We start from the raw sequence: 16,923 nt of genomic DNA, 5'->3' as shown, positions 1-16,923 counted from the left end.
TTATCCAGAGCGACTTACAATAATGAGTGCATACATTTTCATACTTTTCTGTACTGGTCCCCCGTGGGAATCAAACCCACAACCCTGGTGTTGCAAACACCATGCTCTATCAACTGAGCCACATGGAAATACAATTGCATAGTTGCATTTGATTAGATTTTACTGTAACTAATAATACAGTATTTTATTCCTGATGGAAAACCAGTGCAAACCTCACAGCGATGTTAGCTCTAAAGTAAACTGGCCCAGAATTGTACAACTGGTAACGTGAGGTTTAACAATGACTGTGGGAGAAAACTGCAAATGTCCGAAAGTCTGTAGAACTTTGTTGTTTTGCATTTGAATCTTTCCACCATCTTACTCTCTGCCATTTGTATTGTGTAACTCTGGGTGTGGATGGATGGCTGATCATGAAGATAGATGAGATACGCATCATAGAACAAAACAAGTGTTTCTGTATATTTATTCTGTGTAACAACAGCAGTCAGTTACAGGCAGTGACACACTCATTTAGCGTTTGAAAACTTTGGTGATGCATAACAGCTTGTGAATACCTCAACACTTAGTATTTGTATATTGCTCTGAAATGAGTCATAATTCTTTATTTTACAATATCGACCGATGGAACGACCGTTTTGACAGAAGCGTACATACGCACACTCAAAAAGGAACCTGACGAATAACTTGTGCGAGCAAGAAAAGTAGGAGAGCTATACAAACAGGATTGCGGAGGTGACTTCGCTATCATGTCACCTCCAAAATGTATTTCCAGACATGAGATGCTCTAGAGCTGGTACTGTTTATGACACTGTCAACACCGACCCATAACCCTCTTTGCTCTTAGCTTTATATACACAATGGTAAACTAGGAAATATGCAGAGAGTACTTCGTCCATCACTCACCCAAGTGGGTATAAAGGACCATTCCAAATCTCATACACCCCCCCCCCCCCATTGTCCCCTTAAAAAAAAAAGAAGCTTGGTCTGAAGTCGGTCCTCAGTTGTCTCAGGGATTGAGATTTTGGATGAAGTGAAACAAGTGTCCATCTGTCGGGTGGATTGTCTGTTTGTCCAAATGTTGAAGATGGATCCTCCAAGTCCCAAAGCAGATGAGTCTGTCTGTCTTCTGCCCACCATTACCAAAGCAAACCGTTCCCCATTTGTCCTCTTTCTGTGTGTGACATGACTGGTGACATCAATGACCTAATTTCCTCCTCCGTTCACTCATTTCCTGTCCATGACATGACGTCACTTCCTTGGCTAAATTAAGGTCGGTGTCAAGTCTTCAAAACAGCTTCCTTCCCTCCTCTCCTCTCCCTCGCAACCGCTAACCTAAAGATACCTTTAGAACCTAAATAGCCAACCGCTAACCTAAAGATACCTTTAGAACCTAAATAGCCAACCGCTAACCTAAAGATACCCGACGGGTGACAGCCAAACGATGGAACAATGGAAACCAGCACCTTTCACCGGTCAGCAGTTCGAGAGGAACAGGAAACAAAGAAAGGAAGCCATTTTGGGGCATACAGTCCTGGTGTCCATTATGAACAGTCAGGAACAACAGAATGGAAGGAAAATGGGAATGGAGGCCATCTTGAGTGAGAGCAAGTATCACTAGTCCTAGTCCTAGTTCCTACTGCCCATTGGTCTCTAGCACTGTGGGAGTGGACGGAGTGGAGGAACGAGAGGGGACCGACCCCTTCTCCCCCCCGGGGCTGGCAGCGGTTGGTACGCCCTCGGGGGCCTTGGCTCCTGCGGTAACAGCGGCGGCGGCTGCAGCGGCCCTGGCTGCGGTGATGGCGGACACGGGCTTGGGCTGGGTCTGCAGGCCGGGGCTGCAGATGAGGTGGTGGCGCTCCCAGTCCTTGTGCTGGCAGAAGGAGCCGCAGTAACGCGCCGCATTGCAGCCGCTGCACGTCTCGCTGGCCTTGCGTCCACAGTTCCAGCAACACTGAGGGGGAGAGAGAGAGGGAGATGGAGAGTTTAGTGGAGATCAATAATATACTACAGCTATGCACGGCTGTGTATGTGTAGTGTAAACTATGAGCAGGGGGAGAGAGTTAAGTTCACTAATAGGAGGAGAAGAGTGTGTGTGTGTGTGTCCCCATCACTATGACTCTCACTTCACAGTATGTGTGTATACAGTCATGTACTAATATATCCTCCATACCTCGCTGGAGTCTTCCTGCTCGTTGATGACCTGGATGGCGTCCTCGGTGGCCTTCCTCTTGGCCTCGGACAGTGTCTTCTCCATCTTGGCCCGCTCGGACGCGATCATCTCAAAGGCCTTGTGCTCCGCCTCGGCCACTGCTTTCTGGACCTCGTCCATGGCCTGACGCTTCACCTCGTTCACCGCCTCCTCTGTCAGGGTTATATTGTTGTGGTATGTTCAGGTTATAGTACACACTTTGTAAGAGATCTTTACATAAAATGTTTTTAAATAATGTTTTTTTAATGAGAGATAGAGAGAGAGGGGGAGGAGGAGGGCAGACACACAAACACAGACACACACAGACACACACAGGCACAGACACCACTGTTGTACAAGGCCTTACCAGCTTTTCTCCAGATCTCATCAGGCACGTAGCCCGAGCCTGGTCGCGGCGCAAAGTCTCTCTGCGATTCTGTGACATGGAAAGAAGAGAGTGAGAGGGAGAGAAGAGAAAGAGAAGAGAGAGATAAGAGAGAGATAAGAGAGAGAGAAGAGAGAGAGAAGAGAGTGAATGAGATTAGCATCATGTGCAGCAGCATCATCCTCTATTTACGTAAGATACACAATCTCCCTCAATAGCTAGCCACACCAAATTAAACCTTTCCCAGTTGTCCAGCTGAACTGAATAGCCGGGCAGCTTGAATAGTGAGTACAATGGCTAGCACAGAGGGGCCGACAACCAAGCTGTAGCTACATTCTGTCTGTTCTCTCTCTGTACTGCTCCTATGCCCATGCCCAATTTCTGTGGTGCCCAGGCTGCGTTTGGGCTGTGTACACTGTGTCCAGGCACACAGATGGCGCTCTGGCCAGGCGGTGGGGCAGCCAGATCTGGGTCTTACAGGATGGCAGACTGGCACTGCCAGGACCTTCTGTGGCCAATCTGGACGGGGCAGCGCTGGCACATGTCTGGGGGCCACGGGGCAGCATTGGCCCCGGAGAGACGAGCAGACAAGCGCTGAGAGATAAACACTGCCAGCAAGACTGTGTCTGCGTCCCAAATGGCACCCTATTCCCAACATAGTGCACTACTTTTGACCAGAGCCCTATGGAACCCTGTCAAACGTATTGCACTTCATAGGGAATAGGGCACCATTTGGGAAGCGACCTGTATGTATAGGATCTAAACGTCTCAGTAGTAGTGTTGATGGGTGTAGTTCTGCAGATGAACACAAGAGGGCAGCCTATATGGTGACTGTGGGCGCTCAGTAGCTGGTGGCAGTTGCTTCAGTTCAGCAGCTCACCATCAAGGGGACTACTAACTGTTATCACTTATCCCTTGATTGATTCGACAGGACTCACATATGACAAGATACACACCTGATCAACAAATCTATATAATGTATTCAATCATTAAAGGACAAATACTAAGGTGAGAAATGAACTTAACTTCTCATCCATAGTTTGATATCATAAGAGTTAGCTAGTTATAATGTAAAGATAAAAGACTACCCACCACTGCTGAGTCCCTCGGTTGTGTGGGGGCTGCGGGTCTTGGAGAAGGGGGCGGGCACCGTTGCTGTGTGGGGGCTGCGGGTCTTGGAGAAGGGGGCGGGCACGGCGGCGGTGGCCCCTCCTTTGCGGGGGTCTTCCTGCTCGCTGGAGCGCTGCCGCCAGTAGTTGAGCTCCTCGCGGTCCGACTCCTGACAGCGCCGCAGCACAGCCACCGAACGCCGCGTCTTCTCCACCATCTCAACAATGCAGTTCAACACCTAGGAGACGGGAGGGAGACAGAGAAGAGGATACATTTATAGGAAGTTCAATTATAATTCTTAATTGTTTTTCCTTTTAAAACTGCTCAGATACCGTGCAACTAAATATGAATATTTATAGCCTATTTCTGCAGATACATGCATGGCCAGAAATAGGACCACTTTAAGCCATACACTCCATAGAGATGGGCTTTATGGAAGAGTGGCCAGAAAAAAAGGTACTCTGGTCAGATGAGACTAAAATCGAGCTTTTTGGCCATCAAGGAAAACGCTCTGTCTGGCGCAAACCCAACACCGCTCCTCATCCCGTGTAGCTCAGTTGGTAGAGCATGGCGCTTGCAACGCCAGGGTTGTGGGTTCGTTTCCCACGGGGGGCCAGTATGAAAATGTATGCACTCACTAACTGTAAGTCGCTCTGGATAAGAGCGTCTGATAAATGACTAAAATGTAAATGTAAACACCATCCCCACAGTGAAGCATGGTGGTGGCAGCATCATGCTGTGGGGATGTTTTTCATTGGCAGGGACTGGGAAACTGGTCAGAATTGAAGGAATGATGGATGGCGCTAAATACAGTTTCAGTTTTCTAGAGATTTGAGACTGGGACGGAGGTTCACCTTCCAGCAGGACAATGACCCTAAGCATACTGGTAAAGCAACACTCGAGTGGTTTAAGGGGAAACATTTACATGTCTTGGAATGGCCTAGTCAAAGCCCAGACCTCAATCCAATTGAGAATCTGTGGTATGACTTAAAGATTGCTGTACATCAGCGGAACCCATCCAACTTGAAGGAGCTGGAGCAGTTTTTCCTTGAAGAATGGGCAAAAATCCCAGTGGCTAAATGTGCCAAGCTTATAGAGACATACCCCAAGAGACTTGCAGCTGTAATTGCTGCAAAAGGTGGCTCTACAAAGTATTGACTTGGGGGGGGGGGGGGGGGGGGGGTGAATAGTTATGCACGCTCAAGTTTTCTGTTTTCTTGTTTGTTTCACAATAAAACATATTTTGCATCTTCATGTTGTGTAAATCTAATGATACAAAAAAATCCATTTTAATTCCAGGTTGTAAGGCAACAAAATAGGAAAAATGCCAAGGTGGGTGAATACTTTCGCAAGCCACTGTAAAGCAAATGTTTATATACAGTGGGGAAAAAAAGTATTTAGTCAGCCACCAATTGTGCAAGTTCTCCCACTTAAAAAGATGAGAGAGGCCTGTAATTTTCATCATAGGTACACATCAACTATGACAGACAAAATGAGAAAGTAAAATCCAGAAAATCACATTGTAGGATTTTTTCTGAATTTATTTGCAAATTATGGTGGAAAATAAGTATTTGGTCAATAACGAAAGTTTCTCAATACTTTGTTATATACCCTTTGTTGGCAATGACACAGGTCAAACGTTTTCTGTAAGTCTTCACAAGGTTTTCACACACTGTTGCTGGTATTTTGGCCCATTCCTCCATGCAGATCTCCTCTAGAGCAGTGATGTTTTGGGGCTGTCGCTGGGCAACACGGACTTTCAACTCCCTCCAAAGATTTTCTATGGGGTTGAGATCTGGAGACTGGCTAGGCCACTCCAGGACCTTGAAATGCTTCTTACGAAGCCACTCCTTCGTTGCCCGGGCGGTGTGTTTGGGATCATTGTCATGCTGAAAGACCCAGCCACATTTCATCTTCAATGCCCTTGCTGATGGAAGGAGGTTTTCACTCAAAATCTCACGATACATGGCCCCATTCATTCTTTCCTTTACACAGATCAGTCGTCCTGGTCCCTTTGCAGAAAAACTGCCCCAAAGCATGATGTTTCCACCCCCATGCTTCACAGTAGGTATGGTGTTCTTTGGATGCAACTCAGCATTCTTTGTCCTCCAAACACGACGAGTTGAGTTTTTACCAAAAAGTTATATTTTGGTTTCATCTGACCATATGACATTCTCCCAATCCTCTTCTGGATCATCCAAATGCACTCTAGCAAACTTCAGATGGGCCTGGACATGTACTGGCTTAAGCAGGGGGACACGTCTGGCACTGCAGGATTTGAGTCCCTGGCGGCGTAGTGTGTTACTGATGGTAGGCTTTGTTACTTTGGTACCAGCTCTCTGCAGGTCATTCACTAGGTCCCCCCGTGTGGTTCTGGGATTTTTGCTCACCGTTCTTGTGATCATTTTGAGCCCACGGGGTGAGATCTTGCGTGGAGCCCCAGATCGAGGGAGATTATCAGTGGTCTTGTATGTCTTCCATTTCCTAATAATTGCTCCCACAGTTGATTTCTTCAAACCAAGCTGCTTACCTATTGCAGATTCAGTCTTCCCAGCCTGGTGCAGGTCTATAATTTTGTTTCTGGTGTCCTTTGACAGCTCTTTGGTCTTGGCCATAGTAGAGTTTGGAGTGTGACTGTTTGAGGTTGTGGACAGGTGTCTTTTATACTGATAACAAGTTCAAACAGGTGCCATTGACACAGGTAACGAGTGGAGGACAGAGGAGCCTCTTAAAGAAGAAGTTACAGGTCTGTGAGAGCCAGAAATCTTGCTTGTTTGTAGGTGACCAAATACTTATTTTCCACCATCATTTGCAAATAAATTCATTAAAAATCCTACAATGTGATTTTCTGGATTTTTTTTCTCTCAATTTGCTGTCATAATTGACGTGTACCTATGATGAAAATTACAGGCCTTTCTCATCTTTTTAAGTGGGAGAACTTGCACAATTGGTGGCTGACTAAATACTTTTTACCCCCACTGTATATGTATATATATATATATATATATATATAGTATGTGTATACACTGAGTGTACAAAACACTAAGAACACTTTCCTAATATTGATTTGCATCCCCCTTTAGCCCTCAGAACAGCCTCAATTCATCATGGACTCTACAAGGTGTCAAAAGTGTTCCACAGGGATGCAGGCCCATGTTCACAGTTGTGTCAAGTTGGCTGGATGTCGTTTGGGTGGTGGACCATTCTTGATACACATGGGAAACTGTTGAGCGTGAAAAACCCACAGCGTTGCAGTTCTTGACACAAACCGGTGTGCCTGGCACCTACTACCATACCCTGTTCAGAGGCACTTAAATAATTTGTCTTGCCCATTCACCCTTTGAATGGCACACATACACAATCCATTTCTCAATTATCTCAAGGCTTAAAAATCCTCCTTTAACCTGTCTCCTCCCCTTCATCTACACTGATTGAAGTGGATTTAACAAGTGACATCAACATCGGATCATAGCTTTCACCTGGATTCACCTGGTCAGTCTATCATGGAAAGAGCAGGTGTTCATAATGTTTTGTACACTCAGTGTATATCATGGCTTCATTTCATTGGGTAGGACTCCTGCTTTGGGCAGTCAATCGCCACACAGTGCAATGCATGGCTCTCTGATGTTGACAGCAAATGGCTTTAAACAAAAGTCTGCCACTGTGAACGGGACACCAAGTCTGACAAAGCCTCGATGGCTCCGCCAGGCATTAAGAGCTGCTATAGCACTAGTAGTGCCAGTGGTCGGCAGCGACGGCTGCTGTTAGCAGCAGTACTTACATGATCCAGATGTCTCCACTCATCGGCCCACTCTCTGTCTGTCAGCCTGTGGTCTATGGGCTCCTCACGGTAACCCCCGTTAGTGCCTGATTAGAAAGACGAGACAAATTAAAGAGGAACGGAATGTTACAGAATCCATCATAACAAATTACTATGACAAGAAGTGAGGCAGAGAGAAGGGGGGGGGGGGGGTCTATATATCCCATCACATATATATACTGTCTATATATATGTATACTCCAGACTCTGACATTGCTCGTCCTAATATTTATATATTTCTTAATTCCATCCTTTTACTTTTAGATGTGTGTATTGTTAGATACTACTGCACGGTTGGAGCTTGCAACACAAGCATTTCGCTACACCCGCAATAACATCTGCTAAATATGTGTATGCGACCAATACAATTTGTTATGAAAGTGTGTCTATTAACTTGAATCACAATCATACCACAATGAAGCAGTGGACACATTTAGATGGTCTTATTTCACAACAGTATTCCATGTCATGATCATAGCTTAGTGACAAGCTGCGCTTTACCGTCTCGCTACCACAAGAAAGAAAAAGAGTAGCCAACTCAAAAGGAGAGTTAAGGAGAAAATGAAGACAGAGTTAGAAAGACAAAGAGAGAGAGAGAAAATGAGAGAAAATGAGATATATCCTACTGAAGACAAGTTTGAACAAGGAAAGAGTAAAAGGAGGGAAAAAAACACAGAGAGAGAAAGAGAGAGATTATAAAACACAGAGAGAGAGAGATTAAAACAGAGAGAGAGAGAGAGAGAGAGATATTAAAACACAGAGAGAGAGAGATTAAAACAGAGAGAGAGAGAGATTAAAACAGAGAGAGAGAGATTAAAACAGAGAGAGAGAGATTAAAACAGAGAGAGAGAGAGATTAAAACAGAGAGAGAGAGAGATTAAAACAGAGAGAGAGAGATATTAAAACACAGAGAGAGAGAGATTAAAACAGAGAGAGAGAGAGATTAAAACAGAGAGAGAGAGAGAGATTAAAACAGAGAGAGAGATTAAAACAGAGAGAGAGAGAGATTAAAACAGAGAGAGAGAGAGATATATTAAAACACAGAGAGAGAGATTAAAACAGAGAGAGAGAGATTAAAACAGAGAGAGAGAGATTAAAACAGAGAGAGAGAGAGAGATATTAAAACACAGAGAGAGAGAGATATATTAAAACACAGAGAGAGAGAGATTAAAACAGAGAGAGAGAGAGATTAAAACAGAGAGAGAGAGAGATTAAAACAGAGAGAGAGATTAAAACAGAGAGAGAGAGAGATTAAAACAGAGAGAGAGAGAGAGATATTAAAACACAGAGAGAGAGATTAAAACAGAGAGAGAGAGAGATTAAAACACAGAGAGAGAGAGATTAAAACAGAGAGAGAGAGATTAAAACAGAGAGAGAGAGATTAAAACAGAGAGAGAGAGAGATATTAAAACACAGAGAGAGAGAGATTAAAACAGAGAGAGAGAGAGATTAAAACAGAGAGAGAGAGATTAAAACAGAGAGAGGGAGAGATTAAAACAGAGAGAGATAGAGAGATATTAAAACACAGAGAGAGAGAGATTAAAACAGAGAGAGAGAGATTAAAACAGAGAGAGAGAGAGATTAAAACAGAGAGAGAGAGAGATTAAAACAGAGAGAGAGATTAAAACAGAGAGAGAGAGAGATATTAAAACACAGAGAGAGAGAGAGAGATATTAAAACACACAGAGAGAGAGAGAGAGATTAAAACAGAGAGAGAGAGAGAGATTAAAACAGAGAGAGAGAGAGATTAAAACAGAGAGAGAGATTAAAACACAGAGAGAGAGATTAAAACAGAGAGAGAGAGAGAGATATTAAAACACAGAGAGAGAGAGAGATATTAAAACAGAGAGAGAGAGAGAGATATTAAAACACAGAGAGAGAGAGAGAGAGAGAGAGAGATTAAAACAGAGAGAGAGAGAGAGATTAAAACAGAGAGAGAGATATTAAAACAGAGAGAGAGAGAGAGAGAGAGAGAGAGAGAGAGAGAGAGAGAGAGAGAGAGAGAGAGATTAAAACAGAGCGAGAGAGAGAGAGAGAGAGAGAGAGAGAGAGAGAGAGAGAGAGAGAGAGAGAGGAGAAAGAGAGAGATTAAAACAGAGAGAGAGAGAGAAAGATAGAGATTAAAACAGAGAGAGAGAGAGAGAGAAAGAGAGATTAAATCAGAGAGAGAGAAAGAGAGAGATTAAAACACAGAGAGAAAGAGATTAAAACAGAGAGAGAGAGAGAGATATTAAAACACAGAGAGAGAGAGAGAGATTAAAACACAGAGAGAGAGAGATTAAAACACAGAGAGAGAGAGAGAGAGAGAGAGAGAGAGAGAGAGAAAGATAGAGATTAAAACAGAGAGAGAGAGAGAGAGAGATTAAAACAGAGAGAGAGAGAGAGAAAGAGAGATTAAAACAGAGAGAGAGAGAGAGATTAAAACACAGAGAGAGATTAAAACAGAAAGAGAGAGAGAGAGATATTAAAACACAGATCGAGAGAGAGAGAGAGAGAGAGAGATTAAAACACACAGAGAGAGAGATTAAAACACAGAGAGAGAGAGATTAAAACACAGAGAGAGAGAGAGAGAGAGAGAGAGAGAGAGAGAGAGAGAGATTAAAACACAGAGAGAGAGAGAGAGCGAGAGCGAGAGCTCTACGCCATTAAAAAACTAATTCAAATTGAAATACCTATTAAAATTTGGCAAAAACTAATTGAATGTGTCATTGAACCAATTGCACTTTATGGCAGCGAGGTGTGGGCTCCACTTGCAAAACAAGATTTCACCAAATGGGACAAACACCCCATTGAAACCCTGCATGCAGAGTTCTGTATGATTCTCCAGAGGAAAACTACAAACAATGCATGCAGGGCAGAATTAGGCCAATATCCACTAATAAAAAAAATAGCAATTAAGTTTAGGAAACATCTAAAATACAGTGACCCCCTCTTATATCATTACCAAGCCCTGCAATGCCAAGAGCTGAGCAAAGAAAAGAGTCCCCTCATCCAGCTGGTCCAACATCCAATCAATCAGAATAAACTAAATTACAACACAGTCAAAACAAAACTACATTGCTTATTGGGAAACACAAGCACAAGCACAAAGTAAAATGCAGTGCTATCTGGCCCTAAATCGACAGTACACCGTGGCTAACTATTTGACCATGGTTACTGATCAAAACCTTAGAAAAACCTTGACAAAGTACAGGCTCAGTGAGTACAGCCTTGCCATTGAGAAGGGTAGACACAGGAAAACCTGGCTCCCTGTAGAGGAAAGGCTGTGCAACCGCTGTGCAACCACTGCACCATAGCAGAACCTGAGACAGAGCTCCATTTCCTGACAAAATGTCGAAAATATAAAACAATTAGAGTGTCATTTCCCCAAATTTGAAACAGTTTTTCAAGGTTTCAAAGACCTCTCTGATGAGAATAGGCTACCCGTCCTGTTGGGTGAGGACTCAGAGAGCTGTGGGTTGGCAGCGCACTACATTGCTGCCTGCCATAAGATGAGGGACAGTGTCTGACAGACCAATCAACCTGCACATGTCCTCTATATTGTTTTTGTTCAATGGTTATTTTGACCCTTGGTTATTGTTGTTACTGTTGTCCTGTTGACAATATTGATTATGATTATTTTAATTATGTTAATATTGTAAATATCCAAAGTAAGCTTTGGCAATATGTACATTGTTACATCATGCCAATAAAGCAAATGGAATTGAATTGAAAATTGAGAGAGAGAGAGAGAGAGAGAGAGAGAGAGAGAGAGAGAGAGAGAGAGAGAGAGAGAGAGAGAGAGAGAGAGAGAGAGAGAGAGAGAGAGAGAGAGAGAGAGAGAGAAGGGCCTTTGATGAGAACCAGACTCCGGCCCAGCCACAGCATGCAGCAGCACTGAGACGCCCCCACATCTGGAGGTCAGCTGTCAGTGTAAAACCACCACCACCACCCCCCTCTCCTCCTTATCCCTCATCTCTGCCCCCCATTGGGATCCCCTGGCTGGGTAACTGTCGGGGAGGAGTTGGCCCTGCTCCCCTCCCCCTGGTCTGGAGCAAGCAGCATTCCAGCGGGGAGCCGCTCAGGCTGAGTGGAGCAGGGCCACTTCTAAACACAGCCGCCCCCTGGCTAAGTAGAGCTGACACCCGCTCTGGTTTGGAGAAGCTGGGGGTGGGGGGGCACACACGCAAACACGCACACGCAGAGACAAATACACACATACACAACCTAAAAAGACAGATACACACACACACACACACACACTCAAGCCTTCCACATGCTTCGGTACGGCTAGCCGAACGAGTGTGCTCGCATACTCCCTTAAAAGACCTTTGCTTGAAAAACAAGAAAAGAGCGGCAATAGTACTGTTTGTCCATCTTGAGACACTGTAGCCAGTATACAGTTCCTCAAAATAGTCAGAATGAATCTAAGGTAACTGAAGAAATATGTCATTAATTTTGAAGTGCCAATAACCTGGCGGTTATGTCCGCGGGGCATATGACCACTCTATGGAAAGGAGAGACTCTCATGAACATGATGGTGTTCTCTGTTTATTTCATCTGAAGGTAACCCATACAAAAGAATGGAAGTATGGAGGTAGTTATGTGCCAACAAAAATAAGGGTTTAAATATGTTTCCAAAAAAATATTTCCTGATCTTTCTTATATCTCCTAGATACAGGACAGACACATCAAAACCTTATTCCTTATGATTGATTTTTTGACTCTCTTCCTTGCTTCGGCTTCAACACTACTGTCGTTTCCTTAGGGCACTGTGGTGGGGGGATGGATAGTGTTTGTGTGTGTGTGCATGCATGCGTGTTTGCCTCTGTGTTTATGTGTGTGTGCGTGCGTGTATGTGTGTGCATCTACCTTGTGTGTAGATGTGCGTGCCATCTGGCCATTGACAAGGACCAGATGGCACGCAGATCTACAATGAACTAGATACAATCCTCTCTCTCCACAGAGACTCAAAGGTACTCTACTTCCTGGGTAGTTGGGCACACTGTCTAAGCACATGTGGGCCCATGGATTTATGGTCTTCTGAGAGCTTCTACACACTTAGCTGTGCATGTCCACACACACGCACAGAGACCACCCATTAGCAGCATTCATATCCACCGTACTATAGGCTGTTTGTATGGGAGTGAGAGAGAGAGTTCTGTTTTATGAGGGAACCTCACTGTTGGTTGGTGAGAGAGTTCTGTTTTATGAGGGACCCTCAGTGTTGGTTGGTGAAAGAGTTCTGTTTTATGAGGGAACCTCAGTGTTGGTTGGTGAGAGAGTTCTGTTTTATGAGGGAACCTTACTGTTGGTTGGTGAGAGAGTTCTGTTTTATGAGGGAACCTCAGTGTTGGTTGGTGAGAGAGTTCTGTTTTATGAGGGAACCTCAGTGTTGGTTGGTTATCTGTTATGGAAAACAGCAGAGGGTTGAATGTGAGAGAATGAAGGAGCCCAGCTATATCTGTTCATGTAGGGCTAAACCCTTGTGAGTTTGAATATGCATCTGGGTTGTATTTATTTTGTATGTGTGTATGTGTGTATGTGTGTATGTGTATGTGTGTGTGTGTGTGTGTGTGTATGTGTGTGTGTGTGTATGTGTGTGTGTGTGTGTGTGTGTATGTGTATGTGTGTATGTGTGTATGTGTGTGTGTGTGTGTATGTGTGTATGTGTGTATGTGTGTGTGTGTGTGTGTGTGTGTGTGTGTGTGTGTGTGTGTGTGTGTGTGTGTGTGTGTGTGTTCCTGTATACCACTAGGTAGCTAGCTCCCGTAGCTCCAGTATCTTGTAACTTGTAACTGTGCAGTAGGTCTCTCTCTCTTTCTCTTTCTTAAACTGCTTGTAAATATTGTTTTTATTGCGTTGGAATTGTAAATATTGTGAATTTGTATGATTGTGTGCAGGGCTCACTTGGTCTCAATAGGATTTCCCTGTTAAAATAAAATGTAAATAACAAAATGTAATAAAAAAACGATGTACCGTATGTATCTGTGTCTGTATGAAGTATTTACCAGGTAGTCTAGGCCTGTCCTTGAGCTCGCGGAGCTCCAGTATCCGGTGGCTGCTCTCCCTGTTCAGGAGATGGGGGGCGCTGATGTCCTCGAGGGCGTAGTGCTGCAGAGGGGGCGGCGTGGGGTGCAGCTGAGCGCTGAGGGGCAGGGGGTTGGCCGGGCTGTGGCGGGGCGCCGGGCTGATGGTGCAGATGCGCTTAGCCGGGGGCTCCAGGGGGGCGGGGGGGCGCTCGTGGAAGCCGTTCTCTTTGCCCCTGCAGGAGAGAGAGATGAGAGAGGAGAAGAGAGGACAGGGTGAGGGATTAGAGAGAAGAGGACAGGGTGAGAGATGAGAGAGGAGAGGACAGGGTGAGGGATGAGAGAGGAGAGGACAGGGTGAGAGATGAGAGAGAAGAGGACAGGGTGTGGGATGAGAGAGAAGAGGACAGGGTGAGAGATGAGAGAGAAGAGGACAGGGTGAGAGATGAGAGAGGAGAGGACAGGGTGAGGGATGAGAGAGGAGAAGAGAGGACAGGGTGAGAGATGAGAGAGAAGAGGACAGGGTGAGAGATGAGAGAGGAGAGGACAGGGTGAGAGATGAGAGAGGAGAGGACAGGGTGAGGGATGAGAGAGGAGAAGAGAGGACAGGGTGAGAGATGAGAGAGAAGAGGACAGGGTGAGAGATGAGAGAGGAGAGGACAGGGTGAGAGATGAGAGAGGAGAGGACAGGGTGAGAGATGAGAGAGGAGAGGACAGGGTGAGGGATGAGAGAGGAGAAGAGAGGACAGGGTGAGAGATGAGAGAGAAGAGGACAGGGTGAGAGATGAGAGAGGAGAGGACAGGGTGAGAGATGAGAGAGGAGAGGACAGGGTGAGAGATGAGAGAGGAGAGGACAGGGTGAGAGATGAGAGAGAAGAGGACAGGGTGAGGGATGGTGTGAGAGTGGGAGTGAGTAGATGAGTGCATTGGCGTATTTTGGCAGTTGTGTATGTGTACGTCTCTGTCAGTTGTGAATTGTCTGGGGGTCCCCGAGGAGAGGACTGTCTCTTAACTGTCTGAACATAGCTACCTGTTAGGACTGTCTCTTAACTGTCTGAACGTAGCTACCTGTTAGGACTGTCTCTTAACTGTCTGAACGTAGCTACCTGTTAGGACTGTCTCTTACCTGTTAGGACTGTCTCTTACCTGTTAGGACTGTCTCTTAACTGTTAGGACTGTCTCTTACCTGTTAGGACTGTCTCTTACCTGTTAGGACTGTCTCTTAACTGTCTGAACATAGCTACCTGTTAGGACTGTCTCTTACCTGTTAGGACTGTCTCTTAACTGTATAAACATAGCTACCTGTTAGGACTGTCTCTTAACTGTCTGAACATAGCTACCTGTTAGGACTGTCTCTTAACTGTCTGAACGTATCTACCTGTTAGTACTGTCTCAACGTAGCTACCTGTTAGGAATGTCTCTTAACTGTCTGAACGTATCTGCCTGTTAGGACTGTCTCTTAACTGTCTGAACGTAGCTACCTGTTAAGACTGTCTCTTAACTGTCTGAACGTATCTACCTGTTAGTACTGTCTCAACGTAGCTACCTGTTAGGACTGTCTCTTAACTGTCTGAACATATCTACCTGTTAGGACTGTCTCTTAACTGTCTGAACGTAGCTACCTGTTAGGACTGTCTCTTAACTGTCTGAACGTAGCTACCTGTTAGGACTGTCTCTTAACTGTCTGAACATAGCTACCTGTTAGGACTGTCTCTTACCTGTTAGGACTGTCTCTTAACTGTCTGAACGTAGCTACCTGTTAGGACTGTCTCTTAACTGTCTGAACATAGCTACCTGTTAGGACTGTCTCTTAACTGTCTGAACGTAGCTACCTGTTAGGACTGTCTCTTAACTGTCTGAACATAGCTACCTGTTAGGACTGTCTCTTACCTATTAGGACTGTCTCTTAACTGTCTGAACGTAGCTACCTGTTAGGACTGTCTCTTAACTGTCTGAACATAGCTACCTGTTAGGACTGTCTCTTAACTGTCTGAACATAGCTACCTGTTAGGACTGTCTCTTAACTGTCTGAACGTAGCTACCTGTTAGGACTGTCTCTTACCTGTTAGGACTGTCTCTTACCTGTTAGGACTGTCTCTTAACTGTCTGAACATAGCTACCTGTTAGGACTGTCTCTTACCTGTTAGGACTGTCTCTTAACTGTCTGAACATAGCTACCTGTTAGGACTGTCTCTTAACTGTCTGAACGTATCTACCTGTTAGTACTGTCTCAACGTAGCTACCTGTTAGGAATGTCTCTTAACTGTCTGAACGTATCTGCCTGTTAGGACTGTCTCTTAACTGTCTGAACGTAGCTACCTGTTAAGACTGTCTCTTAACTGTCTGAACGTATCTACCTGTTAGTACTGTCTCAACGTAGCTACCTGTTAGGACTGTCTCTTAACTGTCTGAACATATCTACCTGTTAGGACTGTCTCTTAACTGTCTGAACGTAGCTACCTGTTAGGACTGTCTCTTAACTGTCTGAACGTAGCTACCTGTTAGGACTGTCTCTTAACTGTCTGAACATAGCTACCTGTTAGGACTGTCTCTTACCTGTTAGGACTGTCTCTTAACTGTCTGAACGTAGCTACCTGTTAGGACTGTCTCTTAACTGTCTGAACATAGCTACCTGTTAGGACTGTCTCTTAACTGTCTGAACGTAGCTACCTGTTAGGACTGTCTCTTAACTGTCTGAACATAGCTACCTGTTAGGACTGTCTCTTACCTATTAGGACTGTCTCTTAACTGTCTGAACGTAGCTACCTGTTAGGACTGTCTCTTAACTGTCTGAACATAGCTACCTGTTAGGACTGTCTCTTAACTGTCTGAACATAGCTACCTGTTAGGACTGTCTCTTAACTGTCTGAACGTAGCTACCTGTTAGGACTGTCTCTTAACTGTCTGTTTGTATCTCTACTGAACGTATCTACCTGTTAGGACTGTCTCTTAACTGTCTGTTTGTATCTCTACTGAACGTATCTACCTGTTAGGACTGTCTCTTAACTGTCTGTTTGTATCTCTACTGAACGTATCTACCTGTTAGGACTGTCTCTTAACTGTCTGTTTGTATCTCTACTGAACGTATCTACCTGTTAGGACTGTCTCTTAACTGTCTGTTTGTATCTCTACTGAACGTATCTACCTGTTAGGACTGTCTCTTAACTGTCTGAACATAGCTACCTGTTAGGACTGTCTCTTAACTGTCTGAACATAGCTACCTGATAGGACTGTCTCTTACCTGTTAGGACTGTCTCTTAACTGTCTGAACATAGCTACCTGTTAGGACTGTCTCTTAACTGTCTGAACGTAGCTACCTGTTAGGACTGTCTCTTAACTGTCTGAACATAGCTACCTGTTAGGACTGTCTCTTACCTGTTAGACTGTCTCTTAACTGTCTGAATGTAGCTAC

At 44.7% G+C, this 16,923-nt stretch overlaps 1 protein-coding gene across 2 annotated transcripts in view; it reads right to left on the bottom strand.

Moving 5' to 3' along the window:
* Nucleotides 1–446: 446 nt before the first annotated feature.
* The window catches only part of LOC311133238 (protein CBFA2T2-like), a 65,777-nt gene continuing 49,300 nt past the window's right edge, over nt 447–16,923 (bottom strand). The window contains exons 6-11 of one of the 2 annotated variants that reach the window (XM_084166724.1): nt 13,494–13,747; nt 7,465–7,550; nt 3,666–3,921; nt 2,556–2,624; nt 2,171–2,361; nt 447–1,951 (exon numbers count right to left, since the gene is read on the bottom strand). In XM_084166724.1, coding sequence (XP_084022850.1) covers nt 1,634–1,951; nt 2,171–2,361; nt 2,556–2,624; nt 3,666–3,921; nt 7,465–7,550; nt 13,494–13,747 — 1,174 coding nt within the window. In that variant the 3' untranslated portion in view covers nt 447–1,633. The remainder of the gene's footprint in view (nt 1,952–2,170; nt 2,362–2,555; nt 2,625–3,665; nt 3,922–7,464; nt 7,551–13,493; nt 13,748–16,923) is intronic. The other variant, XM_084166725.1, reaches the window with a different exon arrangement.

This window comes from Coregonus lavaretus, assembly GCF_964263955.1.
Source record: "Coregonus lavaretus genome assembly, chromosome: 8".
NCBI lineage: Eukaryota > Metazoa > Chordata > Actinopteri > Salmoniformes > Salmonidae > Coregonus > Coregonus lavaretus.
The sequence above is the reverse complement of the archived record's forward strand: the minus strand, read 5'-3'. Positions and strand labels throughout refer to the sequence as shown.